Genomic DNA, 23,018 nt, shown 5'->3' with positions numbered 1-23,018 from the left:
TGTGAAAACACCTATGAGTGAGGGAGATGACAGGTTCACAAGTTTTGCTTCCTTTGAGGAGGTGGAAAGTGCCCTAAACAGTTCCAAGTCAGTGGTGTGTTTGTGTTTCTTTAAAGTAAACATATGTTGATGTGTGCGATGCCCATCACAAAGAATCCAGTGTGCCCGGAGAATTTATTTTATATAATATTATATTATATATATAATATATATATTATATATATATATATATATATATATATATATATATATATATATATATATATATATATATATACACACACACACACACACACACAGAGAGAGAGAGAGAGAGCTGGGTAGATTACTTATGAATTGTAATCAGTTACTGATTACAAATTACATGACAAAATTTGTAATCGGTAATATAATCTCTTAGATTACACATTTTTGGTAACGTAATCTGACTACTTTTGGATTACATTTAGATTACTTTTGTGCTAAGCCTTATTTGATGTCACATATATTGTAGGATAATCTTGTACTATTTTGACTGATACAAAGAAAAAATATATATTTCAAAAAAATATATTGTATTCACCAACAAGAGCCTCAACAGATTCTTTTTAAAGTGCAATGGACAGTTAATACTACAAAATACTAACACTAATGTACCTGTTAGTGTTTGCTGATAGTAACACTGAATAAAACAAAATCACATCTTATGATTTTAAAACATATTTACTTACTGTGAACAACTTACTGCCATTGTGTAAATAATATGTAATCATGTTATCCATAAAAAAGTAACTGTAGACTGATTACAAGTATTTTAAAAAGTTGTTTACTCTAATTACAAGTACTTGATTTTTGGAATCTAAGTAATCCAGATTACATGTAACCATTACTACCCAGCTATCTCTCTCTCTCTGTGTGTGTGTGTGTGTGTGTCTGTGTGTGTGTATATTATATATATATATACGTATACGTATAGTATAAGTACATATACTTACACTTACAATAGTTCTTACTGGCTCTCAAATCTGATTGGCTGAGATGTCCAGCTATGCAATATTCTACCAGTATCACCATTTGAATCACTCTGCTTTCATCATTCTCACAGCGAGCATCATGGCGGACGAGCATATTTTTTATAGATACTCTGTTATTGTGTCACGGAATGTAGTTTTAAGAATTTTTCAGGCGAGAATTTACTTGAGTGGGTACATTAGTGCTGAACGGCCGCTGATGGCCTGGAGCTCACATCTCCAAAAGCGTCTAAGCAAATTTTCGAATAGGCACTGTGTTTACATATAAATCGCATATTTGAGGTCTAAACTATATTCCTGCCTAAAAAACTCTTAAAACTACATTCCGTTACACAATAACAGTAAAAATATGGTGGGTTTGCTCGTCCGCCATGACACTTGCTGTGAGAATGCTGACAGCGGAGTGATTCAAATGGTGAAACGTGGTGATACTGGTAGAATATTGCATGGCTGGAAAGACCTCTCAGCCAATCAGATTGGAAAACCAGGAAGAACTGCTGTATAAAGTAATAAGCCCCAAGAAGCCGTGGTTTACAGTGAATTTGTAACAGCTAAGGGGCGATGTTAGGCACAACGCAGAGCAGGGCTTATTGCTTTTATAAAACGGTTACAACACAATAAAAATATTAAAGCCAAAAAATATTTATCAATGAATTCATCTCAATTCAATTCAAATCAATTTCATAACGTAAAATCACTAAAAGCCATCCTTCCGCTGGAAAAAATAGTCCCTGACCGTGAACAGCAACAGATGTTACATTTATTACGCCATTAGATGGCGGCAAAGATCTTCTTAATGAGCGAGTCACTCAGTCGCAAAGACTTTTATATGGAAAATTGCTGTGAACACGAAACAAGATGCAAATAACAAATCCTTGACTAGAGCTGTCAGTGTCAGCAGGGCACGGGAAAACCCATTAACTGTTAAAAGGACAAGATTGCACAGGAAATTCAAAGAGATTTTTTTTTTTTTATTGTGAACAACGGACTGACCTGAAGGAAAATGCTAAATCTGAATGATTTCCAAATGATCTGATTTCCAAACTCATGCTGATGTAAACAAAAGCTTTTGCGCTGACAGATCCGAAGCGCGTGCACAATCCCGAAATATACATACACAGAATTACAGTAAATACAAAAAATAAATAAATAAATAAATCTGACTAGGTGAGTATTCATGCAAACATTATCTGTTATGTCTTAAGTGAACGTTTGGTTAACTGTTGGGGAAAAACATCTGATGTGTAACATTATATTAAATCCATGTGACACAAAAAAAGTTGAATATATATTTCTTTCTATAGATATGAGTTTATGCCAAATTAGGTGTTATTAACAGGGATTTTAAGGTATGTTTGCTAGGTGATTGTGTTGGAGCCTTAAGAAAACTGTAACTTGATTTTTCTCAGAATTGACTTACTCTATCGACTTCAAACAGGTGTAGCTCAGTCATTTTTTGTCAGATTCCAACAAATCATACATTATTTTGAAGGTTAATAACAATAATAATAACTAATTTTTGATAATTTGCTCATTGCGTCTCATTTTGCCAGCATGGGTCACATTTATATATACACAATACAGTAATTTCAGCCTCTATAAACACACTGACGCAGCTCTATGGACAAATACCACAAAGACACACAACACTATTCTTCAGGGCTCTAAACAACAGCCATTGTGGTTTCCAGAACCTCGGTTTCATTTGTCAAAGTGGTGACAGAAACACAGTTTTTCTTGTAGCAGGAACTGCTGAGAGGAGCAGAACATTGTTGCATGAATGAAGCCATTAACACTGACAACCAAACCAATGACTAGAGCTAGGATGCCATGGGTGGTAGTCAGGACAATTTCTATGAAGTGTTCTGAGTGTTTTCTTTAGACATTTTATCAACCCCATGAAAACATTCTGAAACAGCATAGCAATGTAAAAAGTAGTTTGCTAAGGTATTTAGACTGAAAACCACTCCTTACCAACTGTATAGCAACGTATTAACAATAAGCAGAACACTTAGCAATAGCATAACAATGTATTGAGTAGTTTTTGGTATGTTGCAATGCAGTTACTAAGGCATTCAGTGCTTTAGAACACTTTATTGACTGTATAGCAACATACTATTCCATATCATCATACCTACAGTATTTAGAACACCTTAGTAACAGTTTTTTATCTATTATTTTTAACTTTTGCATTGAGAAACTGCAAAGCAACATCTAAAAAAACATCTTAACATGCACTGGAGTTACTAAGCTGTTCTGAGCAGTTTTTAACTTGCTGCTAAAGGCTGATTTATACTTCTGCGTCGAGTGTACGCGTAGCCTACGACGTAGCCTGACATGCACCTCTTCAAAAATGTAACAACGCGTCAATTCTACGCGGGCCGCAAGCGCTGTGATTGGTCTGCTAGAACCCCTCCCTCGGGTCAAAAAAATGGCGCGGAGCACTCGGAGAAGAGCGAGCGCTTTCAACTTCACTATGAATGAAAAAACACTCTGTTTTAGAGGACACATGAAGTCAAACTGCAACAAAAGTCATTACCCATTTGCTGCTTCTCTGCCGTTTCTGTTTGTAAGCTTCTCTGACAACGTACATGACGAGTTGCTTCTTCTTCGGCTTTTGTTTTGATACTCAACACAACACAACCCGGCGTAGGTCCGACGCTGAAGTATAAATCAGCCTTAAGCGGTTGCTAAGGTATCTTTTTTTTTAGATGTTGCTTTGCTGTTTCTCAAAAGTCAATTTAATCATTACCCAGGTAAAAAGCGCAAGTCCAATCATTTAGAAAAGTAACAGCATATCTCTCTTGAACAAGCAGCATAATGTGAGGTATGTATGTAGTACAAACGGTGCAAGATAAGAGGCAAAGTTTATTAAGTTCACCACTATTCTTGACTATCTAATAATAAATAATAACATAATTCCAAAAATTCAAAACCCAGAGCGCAATAAGGGAAAGAAAGAGCATAAGCATTTGTGACAGAAGAGGAAATATGGCTTGCTGCTTTAAGTGCAACCTCTCATATGCTGGTTCTGCTTAATTCCCTCAAAAGACCCACAGGAAGTCCATCACTGCTGTGTGTGTGTGTGTGTGTGTGTGTGTGTGTATGTGTGTGTGCGTGTGTGTGTATGCCTTTATGTTTGTTTAAAGAGCACATGCTCTCCGGATCCTGGTGCTCTTGCATAATTGGTGCACATGTGTCCAAACATTGCTGTGTGTGTGTGTGTTGTTCTGACAGACCTCTAGAGATATACAGGATGCAGCCTGTGCACACAATCCCTGGATCACATTAACACATTTATTAAGTCCACATGATCTTTTTGTCTTTTCACCACAGAAATGACTTGCGAGAATGTAATAATTCAGTCTTGGAACACCACAAAAGCAGGTCAATGAGCAAAGCAGGGAAAGATGCTCTGGACTGGCATCACAATGAGATCCGCAAGTCCACAGAAAAACACAGTGCTCAAGAGCGGTAAACAGGTCATTTGTAATCATATGAAGACGATATGAGTGAATTGGGCAGGGTAAACAGTCAGTTGTTTGTTTGTGAGGCTCCATTCAGAATAAAGAGACAGATTGAGCTGCTTTGCAGTGATTATGATCAACATGGACACAAGAGCCACAGCAGGGCTCGAGGGATGGGAGTGGCACGTGTGTGTGTGTGTGTGTGTGTGTGTGTGTGTGTGTGTGTGTGTGTGTGTGTGTGTGTGTGTGTGTGTGTGTGTGTGTGTGTGTGTGGCACTCACCTCTGGTTATGGTCCACAAGGGGAGGGGAATGACGCAGTGGGGGGACGTCGTAGTCGTCACCAGGTAACAAACCGTTGATGAAAGACTGCAGAGAAACACATGCAGACAATGTTAAAAAACACCAAGCTATTTATGATAACTAATTTATGGATGTAGTTCTCAATAAGCAACCTGACATAAAGATACAGATGATATCCATATGGGACGTATACGTATTTGTAATAGTTGTTCGATTATTTGTCACATAATCTAATAAGTATCCATGGAATGGTGGACTGATGGGTAGATAGGAGGATGGTTGGATGAACATATGGATAGAAAGAAAGAAATATGGATGGATGGGTGAATGGATGGATAGAGAGTTGGATGGAAAGGACTGATGAATAGCTAGACGGACGGACGGACGGATGGATGGATGGATGGATGAATAAGACTGATGAACAGCTAGAGGGATGGATGGATTATAGATAAAAAGGACTGAGTAAGAGAGAGAGAAAAAGAGAGAGAACATTAAAAGTATTTTCACACAGATCATCCTTGTTATTGTGCCTCATTCATGAAACACGAGCAGAACGAATGTGTGTAAATCATTCCTAAAGCCTTTCTGACGTAAATTTTCAGATACATGAAAACTGTCAGAATGTTAGCTGGTACGAAAGAAATTTACACCTGCTCCCTACCACGTGTAAATGGTGCGTAAAACATTAGAAAGTTCTGTGTTCTTTTAGGCAAACTGATGACTTTGGGTAAAACGCAGCACTCGTCACGGTCACTTTTTACCCAGCCGTCCAATCACAGTGGAGGAGGGGCGGGACAAATACTACACCAACCAACCATCATACTTGTACAACGACTGAACAACAATGGATAAGTTAATAAGGCTGGTTACTGCATTTTTATATTCAGTAATACTCTTCAAAATGAGATGGCATATTCTGTATCATAGCAACCGAACCAAAAAAAAAAAAAACCTGCCGCGCCTCCAAAACGCTCTCAAACACCATCAGCTGGCCGTTTTCAGAACAGCGCCTGGCATTTTTTTTTAGCTGGCTAATAATGCTTTGGTGGACACACGTTAACTGAATATTTATTGTTAAACATATGGCCAGTTAGTCTCTTTAGCATGTACTGCATCTCTTTATGCAATTTCCTGGAGCCAATTTTGAGAATGGAGCCCAGAAGATTCCACAGCATTCCTGGACATGTAATTTGCATAGTTGTAACTCATGGGCGGGGATTAAGCTTATTATGGATGAGTGTGCAAGCACGCCCTATTTACAAATGATTCATTAACATGCACACGATTAACTATCAAATCAGATGATTACAAAGAGTTTGTAAATCCAGAGTATAGTTTTAGCTGAAGGTCCATTTTAGGTGAAAAATACTCCAAATTTACTTATATATTTACGAAAGTTTAATGAATGAGGCACTGTGTGTCTATTGAATGAACTAGAAGGATCTTCTAAACCTCTATCATGGAGCTCTAGAAGGCTTTTATTTCTAGAAACCATTTATTTCAGAGATCAAGAGCAGTGTGTGATGCTGCACACTAGCTGTGGCCTGCAGGCGGTGGGCTGAACTGAGCTGTGTGGGCTTGTGACGGGAGAACAGGGGCCAAACTCTCTGTGCCCACACTGTGACACTAAATGAATCCATACACTGACATGCCAACCAGGGACAGAGAGAGAGAGCGAGAGAATTTTACAGTCCATTGGTGGTTACATATAATTGCACGTTGCAAACCTTAATAGAACAAAAAGATCAAAAAAATCCACATGCACTTCAAACAACCCAGAACATCTCAGAGAAGATTTTAGTTTCCAAAAGGGCTTTAATGAGAGACCCGCTGCAGCTTTGCAACCAAATATTTAACTCTCTCCAATCCCCTTGTGCAGAACATGCTTATTTAATGCATAACCTATAAACTCCCAGCGAGCCATGAATATGTGTGTGTATTTTGCATTCTGGTGCATTAACCTAGATATATGCAAAAACACATGTCGGGGTGGGAGGGCAAGTGCTGTAATAACGAAAGGCACTGAATGCGTTTTAAATACCTCCTTTTTTTTAATGCCAGGGCCAAAGACAAGCACTACACACAGCCAAATTTCACAGCCCTGCTTTACTGCGAATATCGTCACTGTTGCTTAGTAACAGCCATGAGCAAAAAGTGAATATTTATGGCTTAAAATAGGCATGTAAGGGCTTGTGAATGAGTACAGAGGGTTCTAGGTGATTACGAAACACAATGTCCAGTCATTTTTCTGCTCTTATCTCATGTTCTTGACTCTGCTTATCAAAGAAGGACATTCCAGCCCTAATATAAAGTGTCGCTCTCCAAAACGAGCTCATGTGATCGTGATCCGCATGATCCAGAAGGAATGTGTGTGCTTTCCTAACCTTGCTACACTCTGACTGCGCATTCAGTCTGTGGCTGGTCCGGTTCAACCCCAAGTCCGCACCGGAGCAGCTGAGGGGTCTTCCGTTGATGTGCGCAGGGGCGGCATGGGCGAGTTTGGGTGAGCGGTCGGCAGCAGACGTCCTGCAGTCTGACAGAGCAGTGCTGTCTTTAGGGCTCCAGGCCTCCAGGGGCGCTCTAGGGTCCCTGGGAAGGCCAGACGAAGGGGTGACGAGCCAGGCGGCCCGGCCTTCTTGAGGGATATGAGGTGGGCGTTCTGGCGGAGGAGGAGGAGGGGGGTCTCTCTGTGGGGGTGGAGGGGCAGGGAGGGGCTTGTCCTGTTTTCTGGACATGCCTGGAGATGACTGCAAAGAGAAAAGAGAAATATTAGAAAACAAAAAATTAAATTGAGAATCAAAATAATTATCATGATCAATAAGATACCTTGGGAGAGCCGGTGGGGCTGGGAGCGGGAGAGCGGATGAGATCAAGGCGGGGCGGTACGGGTGGAATGTTCAAGTGTGGGCCCATGTGATCTGCAGCGGTTTTCCGGCGTTCACACACAGGGGATGAGTTCGGAGACATTATCGGAGAGTTCTGGATCTCCATGGACTACACAAAAAAAAAAAAAAAAAGAAAGAGAAAAACACTAATGGTGATTTATGACATATTTAGTAGGGTTTGAAAAGACAAGCACCTTTTTTATTATTGTTCATACAGGGTTTCTTCATATCCATAACCTTAAGATTAAAATCACAGAAAAAAAAATCCAATAGAATTACACTGAAGTTCAGATCACAGTCATATCTTGGGAAAGTTATTAAGAAACTGCCTTGATCGTTTTTCACAACATTTTTGAGACATTATTGTCAAAGATAATATTCAAAGGCCCCCAAAGATATTTCTGGTACTTCTGCTGTACTGACAATGACAATGACATGTAATGATTATTTACCTAAAGTACACTGTAAAAAAGAATTGTTGGTTTAACTTAAAAAAGTAAGTTACCTGGTTGTCTTAAAATTTTGAGTTCATTGAAATTAAAAATTTGAGTTAATACAATGACACGACTGGTTTAGTCAAGAGAAACTCAAAATATTATGTTTTCTGAACCACATTAATTATCTAAGTTGATTTGACAAAAGAAAAAAAATGTTGTGATAACAAATCATGAAAAAAAAAAAAAAAATATATATATATATATATATATATATATATATATATATATATATATATATATATATATATATATATATATATATATATATTTTTTTTTTTTTTTTTTTTTTTTACGGTGTACAAGAGAAATATATATTAAATAATTAAAGAAAATAATTAAAATAAATAAATTCCATAATTCCAAAAGGTTTTATTATTCTTCAGGGTTTACACTTTTTTAATTATGGGGATTTTTATTTATTTATTTATTTATTTATTTTTAATATTTTGACTTGCAAAATAGTTTCCACCTGATAAAATACTTTAGAATTTGACATTGCTAGAGAAATTCATATTCATTATATTAATTTCCATGACTTCTCCAGGTCTAGAATCACATTCTTAAAATTAAGTTTCCGAGAGAACAAATTAAAATAAGAAATATGATGCCGGTTGATTTTGATCTTGATTTTATCTGCTTTGGCTTATTTTAAAGCTTGTTTTGTCTTTTTAAAAATAGGTCCCCTTGGAAGTTTGTTGATCCCTAACCATCCCCAACAGGATTTAACTACCCTGGGTCCTGGCCTCATTTGAAAACCACTTATCTAGAATTTGCCTTGCGACCACCAAGAAAAACATTTAGATCACCTAAGAGACCGCATACAGTAGACCACATACAACAGCCTGGCAATCATCCATCCGATTGAGTTTTACACAATCAAGCAGTACTCATTTTCTTTTCTTTTTTTAGAAAATCTAAAATCAAGATAAATACAGACTTGATGTTGCACAGGTCTTGGTCTTGATTGAGATAAAATGCTTGAAATAAACACGACAGCAGTACAAAGAGAAGAAAAATGACAAACTCATTATTACCCATCATCATGATTGCGTACAAAGGTATCCTAATGGGCTATTACCTCCATGAATTGCATCGGGCAGGTTAGGGTATTCAACTTCCTAATCATCTAATAGTCTCATTAGCATATCCATGAACAGAGCAACTGCAGCTGAACAGCTTTTGTTCAAACTGCACAAAAAAATATACAGAGGGAAAGCGCTGCTAAAATAAGCTTTGTACAAACAAGTTCTCACTCACTAGGAAGCCAATATCCTCTACACGTTCCCTTGCAAGGGCATTATGGGAAGAGAAAAAGACTAATATCTTGCATTTCTATTTAAAAACATTCCTGCCAGAAGGTGCCCTCTATTGCTCTCCAAGCTCTAGCATTTAATGAATCTACTCAGTGGAGCTGCGGAGGCTGTGTCCTCGTAAGGCAGGTTCCGACAGGTTTCTTTTTCTAATAAAAGAGACTGACATTTATTCTGGTGAAGAGCAGGAGGCTCTTGCACCTATATAAAAGCAGGATATAGGTCTCTTTGAAGTCCAGTGAAGGATAAGATTAAAACCACTAGAAAAAAAGATTTGGTATGGGATGACAACAGTGCTGAATGAATATCTACTGATGATGAATATCTACTGAGCAGGTTTGGGCAGAAACAAACTTCTAACAGACTTGTAAAAGTGTGATAACAGACAGTGTTTTGACTTAAAATCAACATGAAATGCATTCAACACGTATTCCAGAGTGAAAAAAAAAAAAAAAATAGGTCTGAGTTTGATTTTATCCATCAGGAATTGACTGAGTCATGAAAAGTGGCCATTATATAGCAGAATGGATGGGAAGGATTGAAAAATAAAAGGGCTTGGTGAACTCATCCAAAAAAGAAAGTTGTGTCAGAGGTGAACAAGTTAATAAATTTAGGTAAAATATTATGTGGTCAATAATTGTATTATCTTGATGCCCTGATGAATTGTTCACAATAAGATCATGAACAAATATTAAGCGTACAGAATTAATAAGAATTCATATTCAATACATATACACTACCGTTCAAAAGTTTGAGGTTATTAAAATTTTTTTACTTTTATTCAGCTAAAGCACATTAAATTGATCAAAAGTGACAGCAGGTAATGTTATAAAAAAAAAATTTTTCATTAATATATTTAAAACCCTGAAAAAAAAAAAAAATCTATCATGGTTTCCACAAAAATATTAAGCAACACAACTGTTTTCAACATTATGAAATGTTTTTTGAGCACCAAATCAGCATATTAGAATGATTTCTGAAGGATCATGTGACAAATGCCAAACTTTTAAACAGTAGTCTAAGTAATTAGGATCAATGTTGATATGTTGGGAATCTCATGGATTTTGTACCTTCTTGATGTGGTCAATGACCAACGATTCCTCTCTGTCATCATCGTCATCCAGGTCCAGCAATGGGGAGCTGAAGTGGTCCAGGAAGAAGCACTTGGCCCCTTCATTGCGTGGGTCAAATGGATCCACAATGATGGGCTCAGTCCCTTTGATCTCACAGCGACAGAACGGGCAACCCTGACCGTCGGAATCCTGCAGAAAAGAGTCGAGGAAACACTGAGTGAACTTTCAAACACTAGTAACGTGCACTCTCAAACATACACACACAAAGGCTCCAACACTTGTCCAGAAAACCGCCTCTTACTTAAAACAGACATGTGCACACGCACACGGTGTAGTACCTCCGCTGATATCAACCTCAACGGTTCTAGTCTGCTTGTTTGTATAGTGCTGTAAACACTGACAGACTGTTGTGGAAATATGCCTTGGCCATGAGGAAACTCTTTACTGGCAGGATCTGAAGAGCCATGTTTGATTACAAACAGCTGGAACGCACATGCTACCCCCTCAGGCCGGGTACCGAATTTCTCTTTTTCGATTTAGGAAACAGCAAAGCAAGACAGACACACACGCAGGCCACTCCTCCATGTCGCACGGCTCCATACGGCCTGGAGACGGCTTACACATGGCAAAATGAACAACAATCATCTTTCATTTCCTCTATTAAACTCTGAGAATCAAAGTGTGTCGATATTTACAAGAACAAAAGATGATCATGGCTGCCATCTGGTTGAAGGGTCATGGAAAGACATCAAAGCATCGTTTGAAACCTAATCCTAATTAGAACCCTTAAACGGAAAGAGAGAAACACACCCGAACTGACTTGGCATAAAACAAGGCCATTAAAACGAGAAAAGAGTGAGATTTCTAAAGGATAGCCACCATCAAGACTTCACTGCTGTGTTTTCGTAAACTTACCAGAAAAATAGCAATGAATATTAATGTTCCTTCCAGCTAGGAGGTGAGATGATACTTCTCTAGGCTCTCAACCGGTTCAATTGTTTATTTAACGGTCAGGTTCCTTTTATAGGCAGGTGACAGGTTAAAAGGGAAGCCACCCTGGCTGTTTTATAATAATAAGAGGGTGAACAGCACCAGAGGAGATTCAAAAAGCCACATAAGCACTAGTATTATGTCTCTTGTTATCCAAGAATGGACTTGTGATGGACCACAGCTGAGGCGTTCTAGATGTCATTTTAGATATGTTGTGACAATGTGTGTTCAGTGACAACAATTTTAACCTGAAGGAAAGATGACATCCTTCTTCACCTATTCTCACACTAAAATATGGAACAAACAAGTAAACACTTGCTACACTCACATTTCCCAACCAGAAAGTTTATGAATACTTTTAATCTTAAATTTGAGCAGTATGTCTACTATTTTATAAATGTAAAATCAAACTATTTTTCCAATATATATATATATATATATATTTTTTTTTTTTTTTCATTTTTCTGAAATGTTTTGCTTGAAAAATGTGAGCTTGTGCTATCTTTCTGTTAAAATAAATGGCACTTTTTTTTGACATTTTGTTATTCAAGGCACTGGCATTCATACAAATCAGTTTTGGGGGCCACTGTATTGTTACGATGAAGTGCACTTTTGAATTCAATTAACTTGAGCGCTTCACTTCAATGTTCATGCAGTAAAGAACACTGGTTCATGGTCAATGAGCACAAATTTGAGCTCCAGCCTCTCAGAAATCCTGATGGTAGCAGAGAGAAATCTACTGTGCCCGACAGGAAAAAAAAAAACTGCTTTTCCCTTAATTTTCTAGAGATATAATGAAGAATAATATATTATTGGGGAGAGAAAGAGGGGATGGGATCAAGGGCATGTTGCTGGTCAGACTCGAACCTGCTTGGCCCACATGAGCACCAAGACTCAAATCGGAAATATTCTCAGATCAACTTTAGTGAGTGAAGTTTCCATTATAAAAAGAAAAAACAAACAAAGATACACACACAGCATGCATCTGGCTGAAGCGTCCAAGTTTATCTGGCCCTACCATGGCCCCGAAGTATCTGTTTATCCTAAGAGAAGCTCTGATGCTCGGACAACACCCTAGATCTGAACATTTCTGGCAATTCGGCCAGTACTTAAAATGTAAACACATACACACTTCACCTCACATGTGTAACATCACTCTAACATCACCCATGTAAACATCCTCAATCACAATCATACACTGACACACATTAATACACAGAAACACACACCCAGAAGATAAATGCAACCAGATAGGACACATTTTCCGCCCTATCTGCCTTTCCTTCACCTGTCCGCTGTCGTGCCGCTTGCATTTGTGATCAGGACAAATGCAAGGGTGAAGGAGAGACAGATTACCTGCTGTTCGTTCTCCATTGAGCCCTGATGACGCTCAGTATTCAGGTCATAGCATGCCATTAAAGTACTTTTAACTAGATCCATTAGCTGAGCACTGGCCGTCACTGAAGCATTTACATGTGATGCAAAGAGTTTCCCCATAGCGCATGCAAATAAGTCACGTTTAAGTCATGCATGAGCACAGCTGTGTGAAAAGCTGCAGTGGTGTAGTGGTTCAGATATACATTGTATATGGATATTTCTTCCACTTCAGGGGCTTTATATAATATAATATAAAAATAAAATAAAATAAAATAAAATATAACTTTCCTCCTATTTGTTACACAAGGGTTGTGTAAACTTGTAAATAAAGTATAAAAAAAATAATTATGATAATAAATAATAAATTATTACAAATGAAATAATTTGAAATAAAAAAAACTTTTAAATATTTATTCTGTGTAAATTATTTTTTTTAAAGATTATGACTGTCACACAGTTGTGCCATCATTTCCACCCCATTTCTGCCCCAAACAACTCCGCTCCAATAAAGTTAGCATACAAAGCAATAGCAAAATCAAGGTAATTATCAATTTTAGTAGAATTTGTTTGTGCATCATTTCTAAATCAACCTGTAATTTTGTAAAACTATACATGTGCGAAAATTGTATTTATTGTTTATTTACATTACATAAAAAAAGCTAGTTATGAAATTAGCCTTACTGAGACAAATGTTCTTATTCCAATCATGTTCAGAAAAAAACTGACAGAAATCTCCTGTGATGTACGTATATACATGTCCATGCATATGTCCAGCCATTGTTAGTAGACAAATTAAATACAGCAGTGAAGTATAAAAACACGTCCATACATACCTGCCATGACGTCAAACAGGAAGTGCACATAAGGTGACCACATGGCTCAATCTTTACATCTTTATCGTTTTCGGCGCAGATCTTACACAGCTGAAACGTAGAGCCCATTTCACAGTACAACTCATACTGTTCCTGAATAGACCAAAAAAAAAAAAAGGAGAGGTAAAAAAAAAAATAGATGACGAAGATGAAAAAAATCATATATAGCCAACTCAAACGTGCATCAGTTACTAACCTGTGTGACCTTAATGTGGTCGTGTGGGGTGGGTTCACACAGGCCTGTGAGATCTGGGTTATAACTGCGCCCATCTGGAAACAGATAACTACAGATGGAGAGAAAGACAGCAGAAAGAGTATGAGGTTAAGAGACTTGTCCTCATGTGCAACTGGCTCTGTGGCATCTCTATTAGCAGTGCTGTGAAACTGGGCCACCTCCACAGTCCAGCCAATCACGGCCGATGTCTATACCACTGCACTTACAGCAGGGATCAAACCTCTCGGCTAGGGCAATCAGATGAGAGAGAGAGAGAGAGGTACAGACAAAATCTGCAGACTTTTTTCTGCATTTTCTAAGCTGATTGTGAGGAAAGAATGCAGCAGAATAGATTTCGACATGATAAAATGTGTTAAATGAAACTGATAGCAGTTATTGATGGCTGAAAGCATAATCAAATGATCTAAAAACACTACAAAATGCATATAAATTTAATGATGGGAGTTCAAATTCTTTAGAAATCAGTTTCTTGTGTGTGCCTGGTGATAGACACGTGTCTATTAACATAATCAATGTGTTCTTTATATGTGAAGTTCCTATACCAGACACTAGCGTTATGCATGCATATCAGATTCATTATCTGAAATTAATGGGTGAGCATGGTACAGCTCAGATGGTGTGAGATTGGCATGTGGCACTAGTCCGGGCAGACAGAGCCACAAGCCAGTGTGATGTGGTTTAGAGACAGCTGACACAGCAACAGTGACAGCTACATGCAGCTAAAACTTGTAAATGACACCTCAAACAGACATGCCAGTAAGACACCTGCCAATGAAGAGAAAGAGGAGTGTGTGTGTGTATGTGTGCGTGTGTGTTTACAAGATATACTGCCAGTTTTCCAGAACATATTGAGCTGAGGATGCTTCACAGAAGAACTACGGTAGTTGATTCCAGGAAAATGGGACAAAATGAGCAGACCTGGACACAGGGGCGCCAGAACCCCATCTTTGGCCCATTCAATCAAGCTTAGTCAGTTAATATTAAAATATGTACCACTGCTGGCTCAGATGCAGGCAATAATTACTTGTACTTATATAGATGAAATATGAAATAGCCAATTAATGCTCCACTATTTTAATTTAACTTAATTTAATATTTGGTTTAAATAATCTTCAATTTAATTTTTTTTAGTTCTTTCATTTTATATCATCTCATTTAATTTAATTAAAAAAGTTGTGTGTGTGTGTATATTATTATATTATATTATATTATATTATATTATATTATATTATATTATATTATATTATATTATATTATATTATATTATATTATATTATATATATATTATATTATATTATATTATATTATATTATATTATTATATACACTACCGCTCAAAAGTTTGGGATCTGTAAGATTTTTAATGTTTTTAAAAGAAGTTTTGTCTGCTCACCAAGGCTGCATTTACTTAATTAAAAATACAGTAAAAACAGTAATATTGTGAAATATTATTACAATTTAAAATGACTGTTTTCTATTTGAAAATATTTTAAAATGTAATTTATTCTTGTGTTGGCAAAGCTGAATTTTCAGCATCATTAATCCAGTCTTCAGTGTCACATGATCCTTCAGAAATCATTCTAATATGTCAATTTGCTGCTCAAGAAACATTTATTGTTTACAATTGTACAAAATATTTGTGTACAATATTTTTTCAGGATTCTTTGATGAATAGAAAGTTCAAAAGAACAGTGTTTATTTGAAATCTAATCTTTTGTAACATTATAAATGTCTTTACTGCCACTTTTGATTGATTTAATGCATCCTTGCTGAATAAAAGTTTTAATTTATTTTCAAAAAAATAAAAATAAAAATTCTTACTGACCCCAAACTTTTGAACAGTAGTGTAAAATGTTACAAAAGCTTTGTATTTTAGATAAATGCTGTTCTTTTGAACTTTCTATTCATCAAGGAATCCTGAAAAAAAAGTACACAACTGTTTTCAACATTGATAATAATAACAAATATTTCTTGAGGAACTGATCATCATATTAGAATGATTTCTGAAGGATCATGTGACACTGAAGACTGGAGTAATGATGCTGAAAATTCAGCTTTGCCAACATGAGAATAAATTACTTTGTAAAATATATTCAAATAGAAAACAATTATTTTAAATTGTAATAATTTTTCACAATATTACTGTTTTTACTGTATTTTTAATTAAATAAATTAAACCTTGGTGAGCAGACAAAACTTCTTTTAAAAACATTAAAAATCTTACCGATCCTAAACTTTTGAGCGGTAGTGTAAATATATATTATATTATATTATATTATATTATATTATATTATATTATATTATATTATATTATATTATATTATATTATATTATATTATATTATATTATATTATATTATATTATATACACACATACATATACACATATACTGTAGTATTTATTCAACTTTATATAAAGAGCTGGGTACCTGTTGTAACAAAATATATTGCTTTATGCTAGTGTATGGTTTGTATGCAGATAAAGTTGGACATAAAAGGTAACAAAAATATCTGATCAAACATAAAACTAGAATGCCAAATCAGTGTGGAGCATCAGCAAATTTGGTAAGAGCAAATTAATATTTATGAGCTCAGCCTTATTCATATATTGACATATATAACCCACCCGTCTTCAGTCCCACTGACTAGACGACATTAAATCAAAGAAAGATCAAAGACTCTGACGTTTGTGTAATAGTTTAAGCTGACTGAGGTACTCACAAGCCTTCTCTGCATCCATCGATGAGCGCCTGGAACAGCGGTTTGTTATGTGGGATGGTCTGCAGGATGTTACCGTCACTGGTGACGTAGCCGATGGCCCACTGGCCTAACCGCGTACAACTCAGCCTGAAGATGTAGCTGGGGACAGTGCGAGAAAGAGATAAAACATACCAAACCAGCTGACACATAACATTACTAAAAACAGCAAAGCACAAATGTTTTTAGCATGCTTCTGTCGCAGTGGAAAATGCGGCATGTCGGCATGGTCTTGAGCCTTTCCTCTGCTTGGGTTAATTACGTTAAAGAAAATATTTATTTGGGTAGAAACTGAAAACAATACCAATTCATAACAGTTTTGATATCATAACAGCAATTCTGAAATAATTGAAGGCTTTGACAAACACTGAAGAGAAAAACAGAACCATATGGATAACGTTTACTTCTGCATGCCCCTTTACTGAGAAATGTAAGAGGAAACAAAAAGCACATTTTTGGAGTTATTCAAATAGGTCTTTTGGTTACGCAACTGCTGAACAACAAATTCAGCCAGGATTAAGAGACTAGCTGGTACCAGACTGAACCTTTCCATTCAATATCCCACAGCGTCAGGGTGTCACAGGCTGGCACCGAGGCTGGAAAAAAGAAAAACTTTGGCTGATCGAGAAATGGATGGAGAACAGGTTGACATTTCTCAGCAGGAGGTGGAAAAGTTTATACTTGAATGCGGGTGCACAGCACTCGATTTGCAATGGTAAATGTTCAAACTTTAATGTGAGGTCACAACCTTAACATCCTTTTGAATAAAATGGATTAGATGAAGATTAGAAAAGCCAAAATAAGAACATTTGATTTGGTAAATGCAAGCAAAAAGTCATGTTTTGTCATGTTTGAGCCACTATTTTGAGACATAAGACCACACACACTGACTCATCACGTGAAAAGGTCAAGGCCTGATGTAAGGGATTGTTGCAAGACTTACATTAGAGTTATTTCTAATGCAGCTGCTAGGGATGAATGGAGCTCTCTGTGTTAAATGTGATTAATCCCATAATGCTCCACTGTGCTGCTTTCACACTGGACATGGCTCTTTTCACACATGGGGGAAACATTGTATAATCTCTACACTCTTGTTAACACTCCCTATACTTCCAACTCAACTCTCCCTCTCTGTCACTCACTCTGTCTCGCTTTTGTTTAATATGAGACTTGCTACTGCCATTTTTACTGAAAGTGCCTTTCCTTAATCATAATTTACTATTAGGATCACTATTATTTGCCTTTTGACACTTTTTATTTAGAGGATAAGCAAACTCAGTAACTATATCAATACTGAAACTGAAGAAAATGGCTTCAAAGTTTTTTTGTTTTTTTGTAATTGAATTTGACTGATTTTATGTCAGTTTTTACTCTGAAATCTGAGCACAGTTGAGCAAAACCCATCTGTCCCAGGATAGATCATAGTCTAAGAGACTTGCTTTTAGTCAATTCAGTTTTGACAAAACTTTCCTTGCTATTAGAATGAATGGGGACTGAAGCTTTGAGGGTAGAAAAAATGAGTACAATTACCATTTAAGTATCAGAAAAGTGCTCCATATGACTTATATCACAAGCCTACTGAATTCATACGACAGCTTTGTGTAGCAAAATGTAAGTTATTTTTCACTGAAAATCTTTCCCTCCAGTGAGCTGTTAACCACTGTGAACATATCACCGACTCTAGTGAGCTGAACTCATGAATTAAATCGGTTTGATTCATGAACAAATCATAATAAATTGGATTTGTGAACAATTCATTAAAAAGAACCTTTTCAAAAGAATGATTTGTTCATGAATTGGACATTGCTATTTCCCTCATGAACGTCCCAAGAAGACCTACAGGACAGATTTCAAGGTTTTCAGTGAGTAACGATTTCAATTTCTGTATGTTCATCACACAAAGTTAAGTTCAGAAGACCTCTTTCATCATGCTTTCATAACACTTTTTTTCAGGCCTCAGTCTTCATTTACTTTCATGCGACAAGGGTTTTCTTCAAAAATGCACTTCCAGCCAGTAATATTTGTTTCTTGGGGTAATTTAACTTCCTACGGCTGGTTATTCTGCACTGTGGTACCGGGCAGACACGCGTCCTAGTAGGCCCAGAGTACAGACTCAATGTGGATGACCAGATGACCAAATTGTCAGGGGAATCAAGCTAACTCACAAATACCCTCAGACTTTTCACACGCAAAGACACACACTGATCATAAAAAGCTCTGAGCTACTGTGACTACTGAGGCAGCAAGTATGTGTTTCCGCACTAACGGGCCCTGCTTCTCATGTCACACTGCCCTGATATAAATATGACATCTAGCGTGTCAAGAGCATGATTTTGCCAGGTGACTGTTGTGGGTAGACAAACAGCGTGAAACACATATAGTCCCCTTGGGTGCTGCCATGACCTTCTCTAACCGCACACACACAGCTGCTGCTCCTCTTCAGTAGATTGGTATTTGCATACAGTTCTGCTCGACCACCCACCGTCCTCGACTTCCGTCTGTTTGTTTAGCCGCATCTCTCCAACCCACATCAGCCATTTAAAAAGACCCACTTTCCTGGTGAAAATCAAACTGGAGGAGTCCTTTCCCATAAAGTTTCTTATTTTATGGCCTTGCTATTATCTTGCTGTTGCGTTAAACGACTCTAACCAGTGTGTAATCGTGCCTGCCGTCTGGCTCTGGACCTCAGAGTTGTTTCAGCACAGATGCAATGCTGTTTCTCTAATCAGCTAATCCAAACAGACTGGATTTAACTACCGCTGTCTCTCTGTGGCACTGTCCGCCACCCTTGGCGTACTGGTACGGTACAATCTGGGTTACCAATGCAAAGGTCATGAGTTCATTTCCAGGTTATGTTGATCCTAGATCCTAGAACCAGTGCCTGCTAAATGACAAACAAGAGTTGGCAAGAGCATAAGCACAGACAAAGAGACTCCTGTAATAAGCTAACATCTCCGCCTCGCCCACTTTCCCATGCAAGCGGGGTCGTCTGCCAGACTGGAGAAACAGCTGGCTGGCCCTGCGCAACACAGCAGATGGTATGTCTATTACAGCCATCCAGTTACACACACACACGCACGCAGACTAGTCTGTACCTGCCAGGTTTGTTGATGTACTTCTGCAGACGTGCCTTCACTTCGTCGTAAGTCAGGAAGGCCATGTATCCTGGGTGCGTGACCGCCAGGAAGTTCCAGTTCCTCAGGATTGAGCCCCATGGCTATAGGGAAGAGAAAAGAATTAAAGAGAGAGGTAGTGAGTTTAGGAAGTCCGTAATCTGTGATACTTCAAATAGCCCCGAAAACAGAAGTCAAACTGGAATGCATCAGCATATGTTTCATTTTTACCATCACTGACCTCCCAGATGGTAAAATCAAGAAGACTAAACTAGGTATACTACTGTGCCTTGTAGCTGGACATACATCAACTTCAAAAAGTATTTGAACACTCAAGTCATAGTTAAAAATGTATGACTATTCTATCTAATCAGACAATCAGATTTCAATCTAAATCCAATTTAGAGGCATTTATTTAAAAAAAAAAAAAATTAAAAAAAACAAAAAAAAAAAACAAAAAAAAAAAAATCAAACCATGTGCTATTTAGTTCAAAGAAAGAGCTCAAACACAATTTTCAAACTAAAAATTTAACAAAAAGAAGTGTGTTAAATTATAAACTACAATATATGCTGTTCAAAATGAGGAAAAAAAAGGAGCAGAACACTTTCAGGAAGTAAAAGGTTCTTTATTGTTAGTGCATAATGGTAATGGGGAAGTGACTTTCTCCATTAAACATCTAAAGAAAAGTGAAGTTAGTTCTGATAAAGATTTCCAATAATTTGTTTGCTGATGCTGTTTGGTTTGAATTGCATTATCTAATGCAGGGATTTTTAATGCTAAGGACTCCCAAATATGATTATCCCCTGCCTAAATATGTTTTCATCTATAGATCTGTTACTATGTGAGGAAAAATGTGTTATTATTTAAAGGCTTTTTTACATTAAATAATTAGCTTTTATATTGTCACTGTACAATGCAATAAGTAAAATATTATCTAGAAATATTTACTTTTTATTAAATTACTTTTTTTCCCCAAATCACAGTTCATTTTAGATGTATATTTTTTGTATAAAAGGAGGAAGATTTTGAATTTAATACAGATTTATTTGTAAAGTATAGCATATTTTGACATATAATTGCAATAAAAAATATATTAAAATATAAATATGTATTTATTATTATTTATACACATAAATATTATAAGTTAAAATATTCAATTTTACAGCCCTAAAGACATATTTTATAAAACATATTTATTACATATTTTCTGCAGATCTCCTAGTACACCTTTATGGCCCATGGACTGCAGTTTGATAACAGTATTTAGACATTTTTTAAAAAGTGACTTGAAAGTCCAATACTTTGTTTCTCTGTGTATTCTCAAATAAACTCATCTTGACATGTCAGAACTAAAAAAAAAGCAGCTGAGACTCTTGATACTGTGAATATGTGGTAAAATGGAAAAGTTTGCTCTGTCTCCTCTTTCCCATTCAAGCTGACTAACCCAAACGAGACTTAAGCAATATCTAAAAATCTGGAGAAGAGCTACAAAGAAACGTTTGGATGTTCAAATGAGCAGGGTGGAGTGTTGTTGGCTTTGGCTGTAAGGTAGCTGGGGTCGTGCGTGGTGATTCAGCCGGGGGAAGGTCACACGACGATTAGAAGCATGGCATGAGATAAAAACTCCATATTGCTCACTGATTGACTCACCCACATAAACAAATCCACGCTAATGAAATGATGCAGGTCCTTCCAACACATTTATGGGAATTTTAGTATTTTTGCAGCAAAGGCTTGAGTAGGTAGACAAAAAGTGGGTGTTTTGCAACCGATCCGTAATACGGCTTGTGCAAACACAGGTTTGTAAGCATGTGTGTGTTGTGGTTAAAGATGAGGTGTGTTTTTCTAAGGGATTCCTCTGCGTAAAACAAACCTCCCACTCTACACTCATTTGCAGAGGTGATCCCCAGTCTTAGCACTATTTTCCATCATCGAGACAGGAGACGTGATGACTACGAAACTTTGAGACATGTTTGATGTTTTCAGTTTAATCGTGGTTATCTGTGAGACGACTGTGCAAGGTTTCTCCACAGAATGAGTAGATCGGCCCACGCTGGAGAGAGAAAAACAAGGGTGATCCTGCCGTATCGCTTTCATTATTACTATTAGCTGTTTTGAGAAAGTAGTTGACATTTAAATGTTAGCTTATATGCAGTTCTAACACGTTTGTCGTGGTGAGAAATTGAGAGATGGGTTGGATGCAATTGTGGGAGGTGAGGAGTTCAGGAGTTACCTGGAAAAGACGAGTGAAGATGTCGAACTCAAAGACGGAGATATAGTCATTGCAGGTGAGGTCGATGGTAGATTTCAGAGCCATGGCTTCCAACCCGGAGCTGATGGGGTGCACGTCGTGAAGGCACTGCCGGAACATTTTCCATGACACTATTGTCCTGGAACCACACAAAACACACAAATGCACACTGGGATTAGACTTGTGTAAATCCTGCTTGAAATACATCCAGTTGCTTTGGGCTATGAACATGTACTAAATCAGACATCAAATAGTTCAGGCACTGGCCTGTGAAAATGTTGAAAAAACAGATATTTCTGAAGAAAAAAAATGGTGGCTGCCATGAGTGTGTTGCTATAACATATTAAAGCAATATATAAAAGTAGTGCTAGTGAAAACATTGAAGTATAGATATTTCTTTTGAAAATAGGAGTGGGTGCCATGAGTGTGCTGCTGCAATGACATGTTAAAGCAATATATAAATTTAGTGAAAATATTCAAAACAACATTTTACACTGGGACTCCATGGGTTAGCTGAGAGTCTGAGGGTTCCTCAAACGTGTAAAATGCGTGTGTACAAAATAAAAAAAACAACACGTTCACCAGAATGACTAAGAACGCAAGTTCTTATACTGTATCTGTGTCTATGACTGTAAACTCTTATTCATGTACTGTAAAAATGTTGTATACATTCCCCTGGTGGTCTATGACAGCCACAAAATGGAAGTTCTGATGTAAACAGCAGAGCATGTGGAGAAAAGTGCCACCCACACACTGCTTCGACTTCTCTAAAGAACAGTTTCATAAACACTGACCATCACAAATTGACCAGCAAACACTTTCAGACACAAACACATACTCTGAGAAAAAGAAAAGACAAAGCAGAGATGTGGCTTCTTAAA

At 37.1% G+C, this 23,018-nt stretch overlaps 1 protein-coding gene across 2 annotated transcripts in view; it reads right to left on the bottom strand.

Moving 5' to 3' along the window:
- cblb (Cbl proto-oncogene B, E3 ubiquitin protein ligase) overlaps positions 1 to 23,018 on the bottom strand; it is a 75,247-nt gene that overhangs the window by 5,876 nt on the left and 46,353 nt on the right. For both annotated transcript variants that reach the window (XM_048180146.1, XM_048180150.1), the window contains exons 5-13: positions 22,120 to 22,276; positions 19,868 to 19,989; positions 16,737 to 16,874; positions 13,979 to 14,066; positions 13,744 to 13,875; positions 10,541 to 10,732; positions 7,605 to 7,772; positions 7,163 to 7,525; positions 4,759 to 4,844 (exon numbers count right to left, since the gene is read on the bottom strand). In XM_048180146.1, the coding sequence (XP_048036103.1) occupies positions 4,759 to 4,844; positions 7,163 to 7,525; positions 7,605 to 7,772; positions 10,541 to 10,732; positions 13,744 to 13,875; positions 13,979 to 14,066; positions 16,737 to 16,874; positions 19,868 to 19,989; positions 22,120 to 22,276 (1,446 nt within the window). The remainder of the gene's footprint in view (positions 1 to 4,758; positions 4,845 to 7,162; positions 7,526 to 7,604; positions 7,773 to 10,540; positions 10,733 to 13,743; positions 13,876 to 13,978; positions 14,067 to 16,736; positions 16,875 to 19,867; positions 19,990 to 22,119; positions 22,277 to 23,018) is intronic.

Source organism: Megalobrama amblycephala, linkage group LG2, assembly GCF_018812025.1.
Source record: "Megalobrama amblycephala isolate DHTTF-2021 linkage group LG2, ASM1881202v1, whole genome shotgun sequence".
Taxonomy (NCBI): Eukaryota; Metazoa; Chordata; class Actinopteri; order Cypriniformes; family Xenocyprididae; genus Megalobrama; species Megalobrama amblycephala.
The sequence above is the reverse complement of the archived record's forward strand: the minus strand, read 5'-3'. Positions and strand labels throughout refer to the sequence as shown.